Raw genomic sequence first — 19,774 nt, forward strand, 5'->3', positions numbered from 1 at the left:
AAAACATTTTTAATTAACTAACAAGAAAATATAATTAATCAAAAATAGCAAAAAATTATACTTAATTAACAATAGCAAAAAAAAGTTTGTTTAATTAAAACCTTTTTATAAGTGAAAAAAAAAGTAAATAAAACTAGCTTGAAAATGTTTGAATGCTTACTGCCAGACTTTTCCACACACCGGATATGTTGTCCCCTGCTATATCTTCTTTGATAGCTATATACATGTACGGGACATACGACAGGAAGTAGATAATACCAGCACAAGCTGCGGCAACTTTAGCTTTTGAATAGAGGACACTGATCAGAAAGCTGAAACACAGGTTAAATATCAGCTAATAGAGGACACTGATCATAGCTGAAACACAGAAACACAGGTTAAATATCAGCTAATAGAGGACACTGATCAGAAAGCTGAAATACAGAAACACAGGGTAAATATCAGCTAATAGAGGACACTGATCAGAAAGCTGAAATACAGAAACACAGGGTAAATATCAGCTAATAGAGGACACTGATCAGAAAGCTGAAACACAGAAACACAGGTTAAATATCAGCTAATAGAGGACACTGATCATAGCTGCAACACAGAAACACAGGTTAAATATCAGCTAATAGAGGACACTGATCATAGCTGCAACACAGAAACACAGGTTAAATATCAGCTAATAGAGGACACTGATCAGAAAGCTGAAACACAGAAACACAGGTTAAATATCAGCTAATAGAGGACACTGATCATAGCTGAAACACAGAAACACAGGTTAAATATCAGCTAATAGAGGACACTGATCATAGCTGCAACACAGAAACACAGGTTAAATATCAGCTAATAGAGGACACTGATCATAGCTGCAACACAGAAACACAGGTTAAATATCAGCTAATAGAGGACACTGATCAGAAAGCTGAAACACAGAAACACAGGTTAAATATCAGCTAATAGAGGACACTGATCATAGCTGAAACACAGAAACACAGGTTAAATATCAGCTAATAGAGGACACTGATCATAGCTGAAACAGAAACACAGGTTAAATATCAGCTAATAGAGGACACTGATCAGAAAGCTGAAACACAGAAACACAGGTTAAATATCAGCTAATAGAGGACACTGATCATAGCTGAAACACAGAAACACAGGTTAAATATCAGCTAATAGAGGACACTGATCAGAAAGCTGAAACACAGAAACACAGGTTAAATATCAGCTAATAGAGGACACTGATCAGAAAGCTGAAACACAGAAACACAGGTTAAATATCAGCTAATAGAGGACACTGATCAGAAAGCTGAAACACAGAAACACAGGTTAAATATCAGCTAATAGAGGACACTGATCAGAAAGCTGAAACACAGGGTAAATATCAGCTAATAGAGGACACTGATCATAGCTGAAACACAAAAACACAGGTTAAATATCAGCTAATAGAGGACACTGATCATAGCTGAAACACAGAAACACAGGTTAAATATCAGCTAATAGAGGACACTGATCATAGCTGAAACACAGAAACACAGGTTAAATATCAGCTAATAGAGGACACTGATCATAGCTGAAACACAGAAACACAGGTTAAATATCAGCTAATAGAGGACACTGATCATAGCTGAAACACAAAAAAACTCACACAAAAAATATGATCACACAGGCATAGACCAAAATACTTACGTGAAGGATATGATGGCACAGATACTCACGAGAAGGATAAGATCACACAGATGTAGACCAACAGACTTACGAGAAGGATATGATGGCACAGATGTAGACCAAAAGACTCACGAAAAAGACATGATGGCGCAGATGTAGACCAAAAGACTCACGAAAAAGACATGATGGCACAGATGTAGACCAAAAGACTTACAAGAAGGATATGATGGCACAGATGTAGACCAAAAGACTCACGAAAAAGACATGATGGCACAGATGTAGACCAAAAGACTTACGAGAAGGATATGATGGCACAGATGTAGACCAAAAGACTCACGAAAAAGACATGATGGCGCAGATGTAGACCAAAAGACTTACAAGAAGGATATGATGGCGCAGATGTAGACCAAAAGACTTACGAGAAGGATATGATGGCACAGATACTCACGAGAAGGATATGATGGCGCAGATGTAGACCTCCAGCACCAAGAAGATGATGAATGTGTTGCTGTGGGGCAGGACGTTGCCCATCTTGAGCAGTGCGGTCAGGATGAGGACGGACATGGTCATCTGGAGGAAGGTGGTGACAAACCAGGCGCACCAGTGGACGGCGTTGCTCAACCCCATCATCTTCATCACCTGGGTAACATTCCAAAAATAGAATCAACAAAGACATGAAACAAATTTTATTAAATTAATTTTTAAAACTCTTTGTAAACTATTTATTAACTACAGTATCATAACTTCAACAAACTTTTAAGCTGGATAAAAAAGACCAAACCTTAAACTATTTTTGTAACAAGTCATGAGAAAATGTTATAAAAATATTATTGTAATTACAAATTTAACAAGAATATTTTTTATGGACTGGATATAAAGTAAAACTACTGAGTTAGCAGATAAACTGGTAGTGTCATGCCTTATCATTGAATTATTGACCTCAATTTTAAGGAACAACCCAAGAAAAAGTGAATCTTTAATTAAAAACCATCAGTTGGTGACCACCAAATACATGCACTACCCCTGAAAATAGGGCTGGCCATAAAAATGGGGCTGGCCATAGAAAATGGTGGCTGGTGATAGAAAATGTGACTTGCCTCTTTGAGCCTCTGTTCCTTCTCATAGACAATGCTCTGTACCAACATGGCTACCGTGTAGACCCAGCTGAACGTCAGGCACAGCGGCATCACATGCTCAATCATAAACATGAACCTGGGACATAGAGGGTTAATCAAGCTATGGGGCATCACATGCTCAATCATAAACATGAACCTGGGGATGTCAGGACATAGAGGGTTAATCAAGCTATGGGGCATCACATGCTCAATCATAAACATGAACCTGGGGATGTCAGGACATAGAGGGTTAATCAAACTATGGGGCATCACATGCTCAATCATAAACATGAACCTGGGGATGTCAGGACATAGAGGGTTAATCAAACTATGGGGCATCACATGCTCAATCATAAACATGAACCTGGGGATGTCAGGACATAGAGGGTTAATCAAACTATGGGGCATCACATGCTCAATCATAAACATGAACCTGGGGATGTCAGGACATAGAGGGTTAATCAAACTATGGGGCATCACATGCTCAATCATAAACATGAACCTGGGGATGTCAGGACATAGAGGGTTAATCAAACTATGGAAACATGAACTTGGGGATGTCAGGACATAGAGGGTTAATCAAACTATGGGGCATCACATGCTCAATCATAAACATGAACCTGGGGATGTCAGGACATAGAGGGTTAATCAAACTATGGGGCATCACATGCTCAATCATAAACATGAACCTGGGACATAGAGGGTTAATCAAGCTATAGAAGCATGAGTCTGGTGAGTTCAGGACATAGAGGGTTAATCAAACTATGAGGTGTACCATGCTCAATCATAAACATGAGTCAATCCCAAACATAAATGTGGTCATGTGACTCGATGATCCCAAAGAAAAACATTGTCACATGACCAACTTACTGGTCATGTGACTCAGCAATCCAAAACAAAAACAAAGTCACATGACTAACTTACTGGTCCCAGACATAGCAGGGGTAGGGAAACTGTTGAATGTAGCTGCCAGGCTCCACCACATCTCTCCCCACTTGCAGGTCAATCACTGCCCTCTCTATCATGTCCTGGTGGGGAGACAAACAGACACTTCATACAGGGTGTAGTGGAAGGCAACACATGTTAGAGCTAATACATTAGACGGCAACATTTAAACCAAACTTCAACACAACATACCAAACAAAAAATAACATTTGAACCAAAATATAAAACAATACTATGACATAAATGTAACATTAAAATCACAATGAGTTGACAATATACAATAAAACAGAAACAGATTATTTGACTACAAGCCAATCAAATATTTTAAAATCACAAAAACTAAACAAAGAAAACAAAGTGTAACAAAATTTTATTAAAAAAATAGTCCCAATGACTAGAAACTGATGTTTGAGCCTGCACAATTTTCTTACCTGTACCCAGACAAAGCCAAACTGGTAGTATGGGTAAAAATTCTGGCCAGGTCCTGGTACCCAGGTGGGTTTTCTCACTTGTTTGGTTGAGGGCAGGTAGGTGGCATTCTGGCGGATTTTGTACCGCAGGTGGTTGGGGATGGACCCATCCTCAGGGAGATCTTGAAACACCACGCCTGGGCAAGGATTTCACAGAAACATTTGAAATAACTTTCACAGAACTAAAGAATGTGTTCCTTTTTTTTACAGGAAATTTAAAAAAAAACGTTTAGTCTGATCCCTTAATTATTTTAATTAATTACCTGCAATTATACTGGCATTATCCTGATATGCCTGGGTCAAAAAATAGTTGAGCATGTCATCCTCAGTGGAGAAACCCCGGAAAATATTGAGGTTTATGCCTGGAAAGTTGATCAAAATAGGAAAATATTGAGATTTATGCCTGGAAAGTTGATCAAAAGAGGAATATATTGAGATGTATGCCTGGAAAGTTGATCAAAATAGGAGTATATTGAGATTTATGCCTGGAAAGTTGATCAAAATAGGAATATATTGAGATTTATGCCTGGAAAGTTGATCAAAATAGGAAAATATTGAGATTTATGCCTGGAAAGTTGATCAAAATAGGAAAATATTGAGATTTATGCCTGGAAAGTTGAAGTAGGAAAAAATTGAGATTTATGCCTGGAAAGTTAAATAGTTTAAAAATTTAGAAAACTAACAACCCTCTGGCCAGCCAACCTTACCTTTCATCATAGTCAGCCAACCATTGGCAGCCCTGTCGATGAGATTAAGCTGGTGCTCATAGAACTGGCTGTCGTAGATGTTCATCTTGAGGTAGGAGGAGAACTTGTTCCACTGCAGCAGCCAGGAGACCACGCTCCGGTACGACTGGATGTCTTCCTGCATCTGATCAAGGTGTGGACTTCGTTAGTTACATACAGCTCGTTAGTAGCTTTATTCAGAGAGCTCATTAACAATTGTACAGACATATTTTTAGAGGCTTTAATTGCAAAGTTCGCAAGAGGCAATTACATAGATAGAAACTTTAATTACTTAATTTGCTAAGGCCTTTACTCACTTAATTAGAACAATTTCTGTTAAAAATTTCTTATATAATATATATATACACTTTCAGCTGGTGGATATGAATTTAGTGAGCAATATTTTAGAAAAAATGTTGACACCAACACCCCAACCAAACATTGTGATAAACACTACCATTAATTTGTCATGGCTAATCTAAACACTACCATTAACAAGTCACAACTAATCCAAACCCTAACACTAATATTATCACGACTTATCCAAACACTAACACTAATACCACCATGACTAACCCTGACCTTTTTGACCAGCTGCAGGTTGCGAGCTGTCTTCTCCTCGTGCAGGTAGGCGTGCATCCTGCGGGAGATGTTCAGCCAGACGGTGGCGTAGTTACTGATCAGATCAACAAAGGCTATGGTGGTGTTGGCCTGAAAACATCAGTTTAAGGTGAGATTTTTTTATGTGTTAAGTTTTTAGTTACTGATCAGATCAACAAAGGCTATGGTCGTGTTGGCGTGAAAACATCAGTTTAAGGTGGGATTTTTTCTATGTGTTAAGTTTTTAGTTACTGATCAGATCAACAAAGGCTATGGTCGTGTTGGCGTGAAAACATCAGTTTAAGGTGGGATTTTTTCTATGTGTTAAGTTTTTAGTTTAGTTCATAAAACTGTGGTCAACGCTTAGTTAAGATTACCACAACAAAATTTAGGTAGACATAAGTACATTTTAGTTTTGAGAGGAAGAGGTTAGAACATGTAGGTTTTAAAACTTGTGTTTTTAAGCATATTGCATTTAAGCTGAATTGGAGATTTATGTATTTTATTTATTTAAATTTTAAATATAGAAAGTTTTTTAATAAAAAACTATACTTGTATCTAGAATGTTTCTAAAATAATGAATAAAAAAACTCTAGTTATATTTAGACTTGCTTAACAAACGAATGAGGTAACAAAAAATTAAAAAAATGAAACAAACTTTTTCAATGATTTTGTCAGCAGCTGTGCCGTTGGGTGCGTAGAGCACAGTGGGGTTGTAGTAGAGGTAGTGCTGTATGATGCTCAACTTGTCACGCTGGGCTTGTGTCATCCCCAGGGCATCTGAGACAACAGTTATATCATATGTTTAGCTATGGTGGGGGAATTATGGAACGGTTACATTAAATGTTTAGCTCAGGCAGGGGATTACTTCTAACAAGAAGTAAGAAACAGTAGGAATAAAGTAATTTTAAAATTTCTTCCTGTTGATTTAAAGAATGGGAGTGATTAAAGTTGGTGTGGTGGTGCTGGACTTTGGAGTGAACAACTGGCCAGGTAATACAAGGACTGCTGGGGTCAGTGTTGGGTTATAGGGAAAGATAATGACCAGGGGGTAAGGACAATATCTATGGGGTGGCAAGTTAGGAAAGCACAGCTCATAAGTGCTAACTCAAAAGTCTTGAGTTCAGATCCTAGAGTCCACCCAACTCTGACGAGTACCTGACTCTAGTTTAGGAAAGTAAAGGTAGCCGGGCATAGTGCTGAGCACGCTATCACTTCATATGCCAAACTACAGGAAACAGGTGAACTCTACTTCACCAGCCCAATAGATCACCAGGTCCAAAAGGGTAACTTTTAAGCACTATTTTATGTTGAATAGTGTTGTGATGCTCTGACTTCAAACATCAATTAGAAAAGAAAATGTCACAAACCCTCATCAACTTTCTCTTTATCTTCTTCATCTCCACCATCCTTGTCTTTCTTCCCCTTTCCTTTGGGTGGGTGTGGCGTTGTTGGGGGCGGGACCACCTTCTTGCCACACACCGTCTGATGGAGGAAGTCCCACATCTTCATCCAGCCACTCTTCTTCCTTCTGTCTCCACTCTAAACACACAGATGTACACATTAGATACATTAGATAGTGGCGTACACATTAGATAGTGGCGTACACATTAGATAGTGGCATACACATTAGATAGTGGCGTACACATTGGATAGTGGCGTACACGTTAGATAGTGGTGTACACATTAGATAGTGGTGTACACATTAGATAGTGGTGTACACATTAGATAGTGGTGTACACATTAGATAGTGGTGTACACTACACATTAGATAGTGGTATACACATTTGATAGTGGTGTACACATTAGATAGTGGTGTACACATAAGATAGTGGCGAACACATTAGACAGTGGTGTATGCATCAGCTAGCACAGTGGTGTACACATCTTCAAGAGCAGGTGTACATATAGGTTTACTTAAGTTTACATGCTTCTTTATGTACACACACTTACCACAACCCAGAGGTGTAGTAAGGGCAGGGGGGGTGGTGTGGTCCGCACCGGTTGACACCATTTAGGGGGTGACACCAAGGCAAAAAATTGCCAAATTTTCAGAAGAAAAATGCTTTTTACATGTCCCATGTATAATTTTAAGTACAAATTTAGTAATAAATATAGATATATACTTTAATTGTTGTTTTTATTTTTGGGGGGTGGGGGATGACACCACAAAGTGCCGCACCGGGTGACACCCGACCTAGCGACACCACTGTTACTACCAAAACATTTATGTTAGTGTTATTATCCAAAAAGGTTAGGTGCCTATGTACTCATGTACACATTCTATAGTGTACATATTTTACTATGAACAACAATCCTAAACCAACAATATTTCTTTGTGCATACACTGTTGGGGGGGGGGAGGGGGGGGGGGAGTGAGATAGAAGGGAGAAGAAAACATTTTCAACAATCACCAGGGGAGTTAACTTTTTTTAAATAATAAGGGGAAACTACTATCATGGCTAAATTTAAAATACCTAGGGGAAAACCAACTGTTAGAAGTGTTTAACAACAACCCACCTGATCAGTATCTGAATCTGTAGTTGTGGGGAAAACCAACTGTCAGAAGTGTTTAACAACAACAACCCACCTGATCAGTATCTGAATCTGTAGTTGAGTTATCAGGGGACACGACTGTCATGTTGACGGTACTAGTATCAGTGACGTTTTCATCAAATGGGAGCAGTGAAATCAACTTAGCAATCTCATCCAGCTCTTTCTGAAACTTGATGAACCTGTTAAGCTGCACAAAACAACACATGGAAAGTGGCTATTAATCTCACATGTTACACAGGCTCTCAAGGATAAAAGGGGAGATATTGATAAAAAAAATATACAAATTTTTAATATTAAACTTTTTTAAAATGTAAAAATAATTATAACAAAACTAACGTTTTTAAATTAATAAATATTTACATGAAAACTTAATTTTAAAAAAAGAAAGAATCTAAATAAAAAATAAAAGGTATTTGAGCTTACTTTATCAAGAAAAATATCCAGCTTGATGACAGTGGCTGTCACGTTGATTTGTTTCAAGTTGAGCTGGGAGAGAAACAAATGGTGGGGAAAAGATGAAATAAATGGTGGGGAGATGGTAAAATAACTGGGATATTTCAGTGAAATGGTTCAATAAATCTGAGGGGGGGGGGGGGGGGGGGGGAAATGGGACAAACGTGAAAACATTTCAACTGGTTGACCAGCAGACATAAAGCAGAAGATGATAAGGAACTTAACACAATGCAGGATTCTGACAGGCACATTTTTAAAATGCTCAGCTCAAGCTAAATGCATGGAAACTATTTTTTTAATTTTGGGGTAGGCATGGTGGAGAGGAGGGGGGGGGGGTTCCCAGTTTGAACTGGGGACAGCAACTCATCAAGGAGAGAAAATTCCAAGCTGCATTGTAGTTTGTTCTTGGATAGACAAAGACTATGGAAGCTTATTTGCCAGAGGGTTCGAACTCAAGACTTTTCCATTCAGCAACCATAAGCTTTACCGACTCGACCATACCTACCCCTAATCTAGTTATAATATTTCTAATTTTTTAATTTAAAAAATGTAAAAAAAAAAAAACCCATCAAATGAATTATTGTCATTAGGTCAGATAGTTCTTGAGAGAAGTGTACCTCACTATGGCCAACATTCAAATTGGGTCTAATTAAAACAATGTCAACACCTCTTGAGAGAAGTGTATCTCACTATGGCCACCATTCAAATTGGGTCTAATTAAAACAATGTCAACACCTCTTGAGAGAAGTGTATCTCACTATGGCCACCATTCAAATTGAGTCTAATTAAAACAATGTCAACACCTCTTGAGAGAAGTGTATCTCACTATGGCCACCATTCAAATTGGGTCTAATTAAAACAATGTCAACACCTCTTGAGAGAAGTGTATCTCACTATGGCCACCATTCAAATTGGGTCTAATTAAAACAATGTCAACACCTCTTGAGAGAAGTGTATCTCACTATGGCCACCATTCAAATTGAGTCTAATTAAAACAATGTCAACACCTCTTGAGAGAAGTGTACCTCACTACGGCCACCATTCAAATTGAGTCTAATTAAAACAATGTCAACACCTCTTGAGAGAAGTGTATCTCACTATGGCCACCATTCAAATTGGGTCTAATTAAAACAATGTCAACACCTCTTGAGAGAAGTGTATCTCACTATGGCCACCATTCAAATTGGGTCTAATTAAAACAATGTCAACACCTCTTGAGAGAAGTGTACCTCACTATGGCCACCATTCAAATTGGGTCTAATTAAAACAATGTCAACACCTCTTGAGAGAAGTGTATCTCACTATGGCCACCATTCAAATTGGGTCTAATTAAAACAATGTCAACACCTCTTGAGAGAAGTGTATCTCACTATGGCCACCATTCAAATTGGGTCTAATTAAAACAATGTCAACACCTCTTGAGAGAAGTGTATCTCACTATGGCCACCATTCAAATTGAGTCTAATTAAAACAATGTCAACACCTCTTGAGAGAAGTGTATCTCACTATGGCCACCATTCAAATTGGGTCTAATTAAAACAATGTCAACACCTCTTGAGAGAAGTGTACCTCACTATGGCCACCATTCAAATTGAGTCTAATTAAAACAATGTCAACACCTCTTGAGAGAAGTGTACCTCACTACGGCCACCATTCAAATTGGGTCTAATTAAAACAATGTAAACACCTACCAGGTGAATGATCTCATCTGTGGTCACCTGGTAATACAGCTCTTGTGACAGTTCTGTCAGCTGGGACTGGTTCAGGTGACACAGCCGGTACTGGAGGTCATTCTGAAAGTTTACAAGATTTGTAGCTATTTAAAATCCTGCAAATAGGGCAACTAAAAAAGAAAAGATGATGATGATGTCAAATCATGTTTTAAATACAGTAAATAAGAACACATCTGAAAGCTCTGATTTTGTGTTTCAACCTTTATGATGAAAACATGATCCCCCAATATATACTGTATTAATAAGTAACCAGAAGAATCCATCTCTAGATTTAAAGTAGAAATACACTTAAGGAAGGTAAAACTACACAGATCAGAAACATTCTATTTTTTAAACTGACCACATTGTTATGGCCACAGACAAAAATGTCAGAATATAAAATGACAATGCCATTGTGACCCTGAACAAAAATGTCAGAATATAAAATGACAATGCCATTGTGACCGTAAACAAAAATGTCAGAATATAAAATGACAACGCCACTGTGACCTTGAACAAAAATGTCAGAATATAAAATGACAACGCCATTGTGACCGTAAACAAAAATGTCAGAATATAAAATGACAATGCCATTGTGACCTTGAACAAAAATGTCAGAATATAAAATGACAATGCCATTGTGACCTTGAACTGTCTGACAGCATTTTTTTGACAGGACTCACCAGTTGTGACCTGTTCAGGAAATGTTCGGGGATGATGACAATCTCAAAGGTCATGTTGTCACAGGCGATATCTTGCAGGAAAATGTTGGATTTGAAAATATTCTGGGGGAAAAATATTGAATGAACAACTAGGATTTGTTTAATAACTAAAACAAAATATAATTATTTAATTTTTGAATTTAGCAAAAATATCGGACAAAAATTTTTTTTTTAATTTAACGGATAAAACACTTGAAAAATTAAACACTTTTTGGACTAAGTTTCTCTTAGACAAGGGAAATTTTTAAAAAAACATTGCCACTTGTCTCCCTTTATCTTGGTGGTCCAGTTGTTACCTTGCTGGGTTAGGTCAGGTGATTAAAGGTCAGCTGATTACCTTGATGGTGGCAGCAACATCCTGTGGCTGGATGATGACAGAGTTATTGGTGTCTTTCAGCCCTTCCACCACTTCCATCACCGTCTGGATCAGGTACCTGGATGTATCGTCTTTGAGTGTGACATCAGACTTCAGCAGACTGAAACATTCACAAACACAAGCTTATGATAACAGCAGGCTGAAACATTCACAAACGACAACTTATGATAATAGCAGTCTGAAACATTCACAAACACAAGCTTATCACAACAGCAGACTGAAACATTCACAAACCTAAGTTTATGAGAACAGCAGTCTGAAACATTCACAAACACAAACTTATCACAACAGCAGACTGAAACATTCACAAACACCAATTTATGATAACAGCAGTCTAAAACATTCACAAACACAAACTTATGACAACAGCAAACTGAAACATTCACAAACACAAGTTTATGAAAACAGCAGTCTAAAAATTCATTCAACAACCTATCTAGACCTTAACAGTGTGAAACATTCACAAACACCACCTTATGACTACACTAGTCTGAAACATTCACAAATGACAACTTATAATAATAGCAGTTTGAAACATTCACAAATGTTAATTTATAATAATAGCAGACTGATACATTTACAAATGACAAGTTATGACAACAGCAGTCTAAAAAATTAATTCAGCAACTTAACAGCAGTCTAAAAATGTATTCAAGAAAGCTAAAAAAGAACATATATATATATACATATTAATGAATTTTAAAAACTCAATTTTTCTGTACCCCTGTATCAACTGATCCAAGAACTGATTTTGTTTCTCCGTGTCGTTCAGTGCCAGGATTTCTTCCATCAGAAGAGCCAAGCTGGCCGGTACCTGCGGGTGACCAGGAGTTGTCTTCCCTTGGTTGGTCAGCCAGGCCATGAAGACACTTTTCATGGCCGCCATCATCAGAGGCTTGCTGACCAGAGGCAGCACGGAGGACAGGTTCAAGGGGCCGCCCAGGCCATTGTTCAGCAGGTCAAACCAGGGCAGGCCATCTATCTGGCCACCTGATGGGCCATCTGCACTTCTCCGCACACGCAGGGTCTCTAGGTGCTCAAGTTGGCCACCAAACAAGTAATGGTAAATCTGGAGTAGTTAAATCATGGGAAAATTAAAATGGTAGATCTGGAGGGGTTAAATCATGGGAAAATTAAAATGGTAGATCTGGAGGGGTTAAATCATGGAAAAATTAAAATGGTAGATCTGCACGAGTTGATTTTTGGGGAAATTAAAATGGTAGATCTGGAGTAGTTAAATCATGGGAAAATTAAAATGGTAGATCTGCATGAGTTGAATTATGGGAAAATTAAAATGGTAGATCTGCAGGAGTTAAATTATGGGGAAATTACATTAAAAAAAATATTATCCATCAAATAATTTAAATAAAAAAATTGTAAATGGAACCAACAAGTAATGGTAGATCTGCAGGAGTTAAATAATGGGAAAATTACATTGAAAAAAATATTATTCATCATTAAATTTAATTTTAAAAAATTCTAAATGGAACAAACTCTTTTAGACAAGAAAACATGGGCTTGCTTGGATTAAAGTTATCAAGACATCAAAGGCAAGCATTCAGGCATACAGATGGCCTAGGTTTAACACAGTAATTCCAATGCTAACATACCAGCATTTAAAAAAAAAAGATATGGAAAAACAACATGGAAAATCAATAACAGCTGAAACTAGGGGTTAGAAAATGTCAACAAGACATTATAAGCTAGTTAAGGGATATAACTCTCATCTAGAACACCATCTCCACCGCAGGGCTTTCATCAAACTTTGAAAAAAAAGAGTTCTCACCTCTTTGACATGTATAGTAGCATTGATCAGACCCTTGGCCTCATCTTCTGGTATGGACAAGTTATTCATCAGGAAATTCTCAAACCTTCCAGGATCTCGCAGGATAGAGCCAAACAGAATATCTGTGGCAGAAATCATTTCTATTTAAAACATAGTATATGGGAATAAAAATATTCATTCATTATTACTGGTATGTGGGATGATGTGGTTGTATGGTCAAGCACATAACTGCAGACCATCAAGTTTGTATCTACCCAGCTATAATGGGTACTCAAAAGCCAGGCATAGAGCTGAGCACATAATCACCCCATGGACTGTCAGTCAGAGGCATAGCGATGGGGGGGGGGGGGGGGGCAGGGGGGTACATATGTCCCCGGGTGCCGACCTTAGGCGCCAAAATGGGTTGTAAAAACAAATTAAAATGTCATTTTAGCTGCATTTTTGAATTATAAATAGTTTGAGGTGAGGGTGCAAATTGAAAGTTGTGGAGGGGGGTGCAAATCAAAAGTTTGGGGGGGGGGGGGTGCAAATAGAAAATTTGCTCCCGAGGGGGGCGCCAAATTGAAAGTTTGTCCCCAGGGTCGCTACGCCTCTGCTGTCAGTTCTAATTTTACTTTGAGTGGGTATTAAAAGTGAATTATTCCAAATTCAAAATGTACATGTACACAGTATATGACTGATGAAAACAGCACATGACTGATGAAGACAGCACAACACTGCACTGATGATCACATGCTGACCCACCTGAAGCATTCTTGAAAGAATCGATCATGAAAGCCGAGTCATCAATGACGGCCTGGTAGGTCTCTGGTAGCTCATCCATTTCCTCAGGAGACATGCCAGGCCTGAAGAAGTCGTGGTCTTCTGCTACAATCTGCAGCTGCTCCAGGAGGCGACCAAGTTGGCTGGAGAGAAGGTGCAGCAGAGTTACACAGTTTTAAATGTAAGCCCATTTGGACAGAGACATAATTCAATACAGTTGTTGGCTATAACATTAGTCCTATTTGCTGACTACAAATTGTTACTGATTTAAGTTTTGGCCTAACTTGTCAGTCTGCAGAAACAGCTACTGAAATCAACTGGTTCATACAAAAACACAATTTACTTTTAGCACCTGTCTTATCTAATGGAACAAATCTTCATGCTCAAGTCAATGTTAAAATTAAAAATAAGTTCATTTCAGTTGTAGATAATTATTATTTTAATGTTTATTATTGTATCTATAATAATAAACATTAAAATAATAATTATGACAATATTTTTAATTGACTCAATTAATTAGAGCATTATGTGGAGCATTATGTGGAGCATTATGTGGAGCATTATGTGGAGCATTATGTGGAGCATTATGTGGAGCATTATGTGGAGCATTATGTGGAGCATTATGTGGAGCATTATGTGGAGCATTATGTGGAGCATTATGTGGAGCATTATGTGGAGCATTATGTGGAGCATTATGTGGAGCATTATGTGGAGCATTATGTGGAGCATTATGTGGAGCATTATGTGGAGCATTATGTGGAGCATTATGTGGAGCATTATGTGGAGCATTATGTGGAGCATTATGTGGAGCATTATGTGGCGCTTACTTTTCAGTGGAAAAATTGAGAAAGCCATGTTGGTCAATCTCTCCCTCCCCCTCACAAAACATCTGGATGAGGGACAACATGCCAGTAGAGGGTAGGGCTCGGGCGTGGTTCAAAGCTAAAGCAAACAGAACACAGAAAAAAAAACGTTATTTGGTTTCAATTTAAAAATTCATTTAAAATGTATTGATTTTAATTAACACATTATTTCTCATTGATTGGTTTTAATTTTAAAAATTCTGAAACATTGATTGATTTCAGTTAACACTTTAATTATTGAAACATCTAATAAAAACCTTAAAAAATGTGTTTTCTTCTTGTTAAATACATTATTTGTATTGTTTTAATTTCATTTATTGAGCTTATAAGAGTTGGAACCTTGTTTAAGCTTCCATTGTTTATAACTTTAAAAATATTTTATTTCTAAAAAATGTTAATTTTTATTTGTAACTGCTGAATAAAGTGTATGTGTGGATGATCTAGACAGATTTTACTTGTCAAAGGATTTAAAGCCAACGTATCAAATACTGACCAATGGGCATTTTGGCTTTTACTTGTCAAAGGATTTAAAAGCCAACGTATCAAATACTGACCAATGGGCATTTTGGAGGCTGGGAGTTTTTTCCTGATTAAAAGCAGGATCACAAACAGCACCAGAGGGATGAACAGCTCAAAGACCACGACAAGCTGGGGAGAAAACATGGCACCATGTAGCCACACACCACACGATGGTCAACCACACACCACACGCTGTGGTCAAACCACACACCACATGATGGTCAAACCACACACTGATCAAACTACACACCACACGATGATCAAACCACAAGATGGTCAAACCACACACCACATGATGGTCAAACAACACACCACATGATGGTCAAACCACACACTACATGATGGTCAAACCACAAACCACATGCTGTGGTCAAACCACACACTACTCAAACCACACATCACACACTGGTCAAACAACACACCACACGCTGGTCAAACCACAAACCACATGATGGTCAAACCACAAACCACATGCTGTGGTCAAACCACACACTACTCAAACCACACATCACACACTGGTCAAACAACACACCACACGCTGGTCAAACCACACACCACATGATGGTCAAACCACAAACCACATGCTGTGGTCAAACCCCACACTACTCAAACCACACATCACACACTGGTCAAACAACTTACCACACACTGGTCAAACCACAAGCGACACACAGGTCAAACCACACAACACATGCTGGTCAACTACACACCACACACTGGTCAAACCACACACCACATGCTGCTCAACCATACACCAACATTTTAAGGTACTGGTCTACCACAAACCACACACTGTAAAGTAAGCCTACTAGTCAACCAAACAACCACACACATTAAGGGATTGTGCATATTTAACAAACAAAAATAGTGCAAGCCCTACAACACCATTGAAGATTATAAAAATAGATAGCATATTCTTAGACAGTGTCTCATTTTTAGTGAAAACCATTTCAGAGGTTATCTATAAACTAAATCATGCTTTTTAAAACTGTGTAATAGTTAGAACACACCTCCGCAACCACCCAGGTGTCAGGGGCATTATGGGTTGTTCTGTGGGGCCACCAGTTACACTACTGCAGGGGCACTGGGTACAACCCCTAGTTTAATCATTGAATGGTGTGTGCCACTTTATCCCTATTGTATGGCACTCTTTAAAACAAACGTAGGTGCCATTGTGCTCACAGGACGGGGGGGGGGTGCAGGGTCCCAAACCTCACCCAATCATAGGGTGCCTTCCCTACCCCATATATACCTGTACAAATTAATAAAATTAAACTTTTAAATGCTAGTAGAGAAGAAAACTGTATACAAAATTCAAATATACATTTCAGTTTACCACAACCCATTAAACAAATATACTTGAGGTTTTTATTTTAACAGCAACTCTTTTAAAAAAAAAAGAAAAACCACAGATAAAACTGTTGACTCCAATTAGAGATCTGAGGTCTGCATTAGCTGAATGACTTCCATGTGATACAAACATGTGCTGTAAAGTGCATTAACTAAGCTAGGTTGACCAATTAACCTTTGACCTAGTGATACATATAATTAGTGTAAAATTCTTAGAATAGAAAAAGGCTTGCTGTTATGTGTGTACAATTGCTTGGGATGTTTATTTTACAGAATTATTTCATCATAGTCAAACTTTATAAGTGAAGAAACCTCATGTTGAATAGGTGGTAAGTGACCCACTTTATGTTGAAGGTGGTAAGTGACCCACTCTATGTTGAAGGTGGTAGGTGACATTTTGTTGAAGGTGGTGACCCTATGTTGAAGGTGGTGACCCTATGTTGAATAGGTAGTAGGTGACCCACTCTATGTTGAAGGTGGTAGGTGACTCTATGTTGAAGGTGGTAGGTGACCTTATGTTGAAGGTGGTGACCCTATGTTGAAGGTGGTAAGTGACCCTATGTTGAAGGTGGTAAGTGACCATATGTTGAAGGTGGTAAGTGACCCTATGTTGAAGGTAGTAAGTGACCCTATTTTGAAAGTAGTAAGTGACCTTTTGTTCAAGGTAGTAAGTGACCCTATGTTGAAGGTGGTAAGTGACCTTATGTTGAAGGTGGTGACCCTTTGTTGAAGGTGGTGACCCTATGTTGAAGGTGGTAAGTGACCTTATGTTGAAGGTGGTGACCCTTTGTTGAAGGTGGTGACCCTATGTTGAAGGTGGTAAGTGGCCCTATGGTTATGGTGTTAAGTGACCCTATGTTGAAGGTGGTAAGTGACCCTATGGTTATGGTGTTAAGTGACCCTATGTTGAAGGTGGTAAGTGACCCTATGTTGAAGGTGGTAAGTGACGCTATGTTGAAGGTGGTAAGTGACCCTATGTTGAAGGTATTAAGTGACCCTATATTGAAGATGGTATGTTTAAGTGAAGTGTCACACATGCTACTGACATTTCTCACATCACACAAGCTCATTAAATCTGACCAGCAATTAAACACTTAAATTAGCTTAATGGCCAGCAGGTATGTGTGTGTGTGTTGGTGTGTGGGTTGATGTGTGTGTTTATGTATGTGTGTGTGTATGTGTATGTGTGTGTTTGTGTGAGTTTGACCATCAAAATGTGAAACCTGCCTAAAGACACTGAGATGTAAACCCCTCAAGTTTACCTGTACACCTGTCAACAATCAAACATTTCCACACCTATAAAACCAGGTGTGGCAAGTCAACTTTTTGTGTGTTTTCTTTAGACAATCTTACATCATTTATACTGTGAGCAACAAGAGATGCCATTGTTATATTAGGTATTATACTGTAAAGTAAGTTAAGTTCCCTTTTTGGACCTGACAGTCCATAGGGGCAAGTGAAGTAGAGTTCACCTGTTTCTGTGACCTCGGCATATGAAGAGATAGTGTGGTCAGTTAACTTTACTTTCCCTAACGTGAATTAAAATTAAGTACCCATTAGAGTTTAGTGGACTCAGGGAAGTTCCACATATTTGAACCCATATTCAAACCAGAGACTTTTGGGTTAGCAGTCTAGCACTCTACCACTAGACCATGCAGTCCCACATTGTTACAGTAAACAATGCTAACAACACTTCTCCACACCAGGTAACAGGTTGTAACAAACAACTGACTCATCCCCTCCCCTTCAACCAATGCCTGGAGTTCATTTATTATCTAATCAATAACAAGGAATTTGCTTGTTTTTGTGTGACAATTTTTTTGTAAAGAAAAATATGGTTAATTAATTAATATATGTTTATGTTTAGATTGTTGCTTTTACTGAAATATTATTGCAGTATTGAATGTATGTTATGTTAGAGGTAATGTATGGTGTTATGGTGTGTGTGAGTGCTAATGCATGGTATTATGGTGTGTGTGAGTGGTGGAGCATGGTGTGTGTGAGTGGTGGAGCATTGTGTGTGTGTGAGTGCTAATGCATGGTGTTATGGTGTGTGTGAGTGGTGGAGCATTGTGTGTGTGTGTGAGTGGTGGAGCATGGTGTGTGTGTGAGTGGTGGAGCATGGTGTGTGTGAGTGGTGGAGCATGGTGTGTGTGAGTGGTGGAGCATGGTGTGTGTGTGTGTGGTGGAGCATGGTGTGTGTGAGTGGTGGAGCATGGTGTGTGTGAGTGGTGGAGCATGGTGTGTGTGTAAGTGGTGGAGCATGGTGTGTGTGAGTGGTGGAGCATGGTGTGTGTGAGTGGTGGAGCATTGTGTGTGTGTGTGTGAGTGGTGGAGCATGGTGTGTGTGTGAGTGGTGGAGCATGGTGTGTGTGAGTGGTGGAGCATGGTGTGTGTGAGTGGTGGAGCATGGTGTGTGTGAGTGGTGGAGCATGGTGTGTGTGTGAGTGGTGGAGCATGGTGTGTGTGGTATTGCATGGTTTTATAGTGTGTGTGTGAGTGGTGGAGCATGGTGTTTGTGTGAGTGATGAAGCATGGTGTGTGTATGTGAGTGGTGGAGCATGGTGTGTGTGAGTGGTGGAGCATGGTGTGTGTGAGTGGTGGAGCATGGTGTGTGTATGTGAGTGGTGGAGCATGGTGTGTGTATGTGAGTGGTGGAGCATGGTGTGTGTGAGTGGTGGAGCATGGTGTGTGTGTGTGTGGAGCATAGTGTGTGTGAGTGGTGGAGCATGGTGTGTGTGTGAGTGCTAATGCATGGTGTTATGGTGTGTGTGAGTGGTGGAGCATTGTGTGTGTGTGTGTGAGTGGTGGAGCATGGTGTGTGTGTGAGTGGTGGAGCATGGTGTGTGTGAGTGGTGGAGCATGGTGTGTGTGAGTGGTGGAGCATGGTGTGTGTGAGTGGTGGAGCATGGTGTGTGTGAGTGGTGGAGCATGGTGTGTGTAAGTGGTGGAGCATGGTGTGTGTGAGTGGTGGAGCATGGTGTGTGTGTGAGTGGTGGAGCATGGTGTGTGTGGTATTGCATGGTGTTATAGTGTGTGTGGGGGGAGTGGTGGAGCATGGTGTGTGTGTGTGGTGGAGCATGGTGTGTGTGTGGTATTGCATGGTTTTATAGTGTGTGTGTGAGTGGTGGAGCATGGTGTTATGGTGTGTGTGAATGCTAATGCATGGT

The 19,774-nt window shown here is 39.1% G+C and overlaps 1 protein-coding gene across 4 annotated transcripts in view; it reads right to left on the reverse strand.

Moving 5' to 3' along the window:
• LOC131954397 (ATP-binding cassette sub-family A member 2) overlaps positions 1 to 19,774 on the reverse strand; it is a 53,328-nt gene that overhangs the window by 26,743 nt on the left and 6,811 nt on the right. For 3 of the 4 annotated variants that reach the window (XM_059318030.1, XM_059318033.1, XM_059318031.1), the window contains exons 3-22: positions 15,290 to 15,383; positions 14,700 to 14,814; positions 13,855 to 14,015; positions 13,111 to 13,232; positions 12,047 to 12,393; positions 11,286 to 11,424; positions 10,910 to 11,011; positions 10,206 to 10,307; positions 8,485 to 8,547; positions 8,096 to 8,248; positions 6,876 to 7,047; positions 6,164 to 6,285; positions 5,488 to 5,616; positions 4,888 to 5,050; positions 4,444 to 4,542; positions 4,142 to 4,317; positions 3,690 to 3,793; positions 2,748 to 2,862; positions 2,099 to 2,289; positions 161 to 311 (exon numbers count right to left, since the gene is read on the reverse strand). In XM_059318030.1, the coding sequence (XP_059174013.1) occupies positions 161 to 311; positions 2,099 to 2,289; positions 2,748 to 2,862; positions 3,690 to 3,793; positions 4,142 to 4,317; positions 4,444 to 4,542; positions 4,888 to 5,050; positions 5,488 to 5,616; positions 6,164 to 6,285; positions 6,876 to 7,047; positions 8,096 to 8,248; positions 8,485 to 8,547; positions 10,206 to 10,307; positions 10,910 to 11,011; positions 11,286 to 11,424; positions 12,047 to 12,393; positions 13,111 to 13,232; positions 13,855 to 14,015; positions 14,700 to 14,814; positions 15,290 to 15,383 (2,820 nt within the window). Of the gene's footprint in view, positions 1 to 160; positions 312 to 2,098; positions 2,290 to 2,747; positions 2,863 to 3,689; positions 3,794 to 4,141; positions 4,318 to 4,443; positions 4,543 to 4,887; positions 5,051 to 5,487; positions 5,617 to 6,163; positions 6,286 to 6,875; positions 7,048 to 8,025; positions 8,046 to 8,095; positions 8,249 to 8,484; positions 8,548 to 10,205; positions 10,308 to 10,909; positions 11,012 to 11,285; positions 11,425 to 12,046; positions 12,394 to 13,110; positions 13,233 to 13,854; positions 14,016 to 14,699; positions 14,815 to 15,289; positions 15,384 to 19,774 lie in introns of those variants that run through there. The other variant, XM_059318034.1, reaches the window with a different exon arrangement.

Source organism: Physella acuta, unplaced genomic scaffold (assembly GCF_028476545.2).
Source record: "Physella acuta isolate Inbredline_101_S28 unplaced genomic scaffold, ASM2847654v3 ptg000995l, whole genome shotgun sequence".
NCBI classification, from domain to species: Eukaryota; Metazoa; Mollusca; class Gastropoda; family Physidae; genus Physella; species Physella acuta.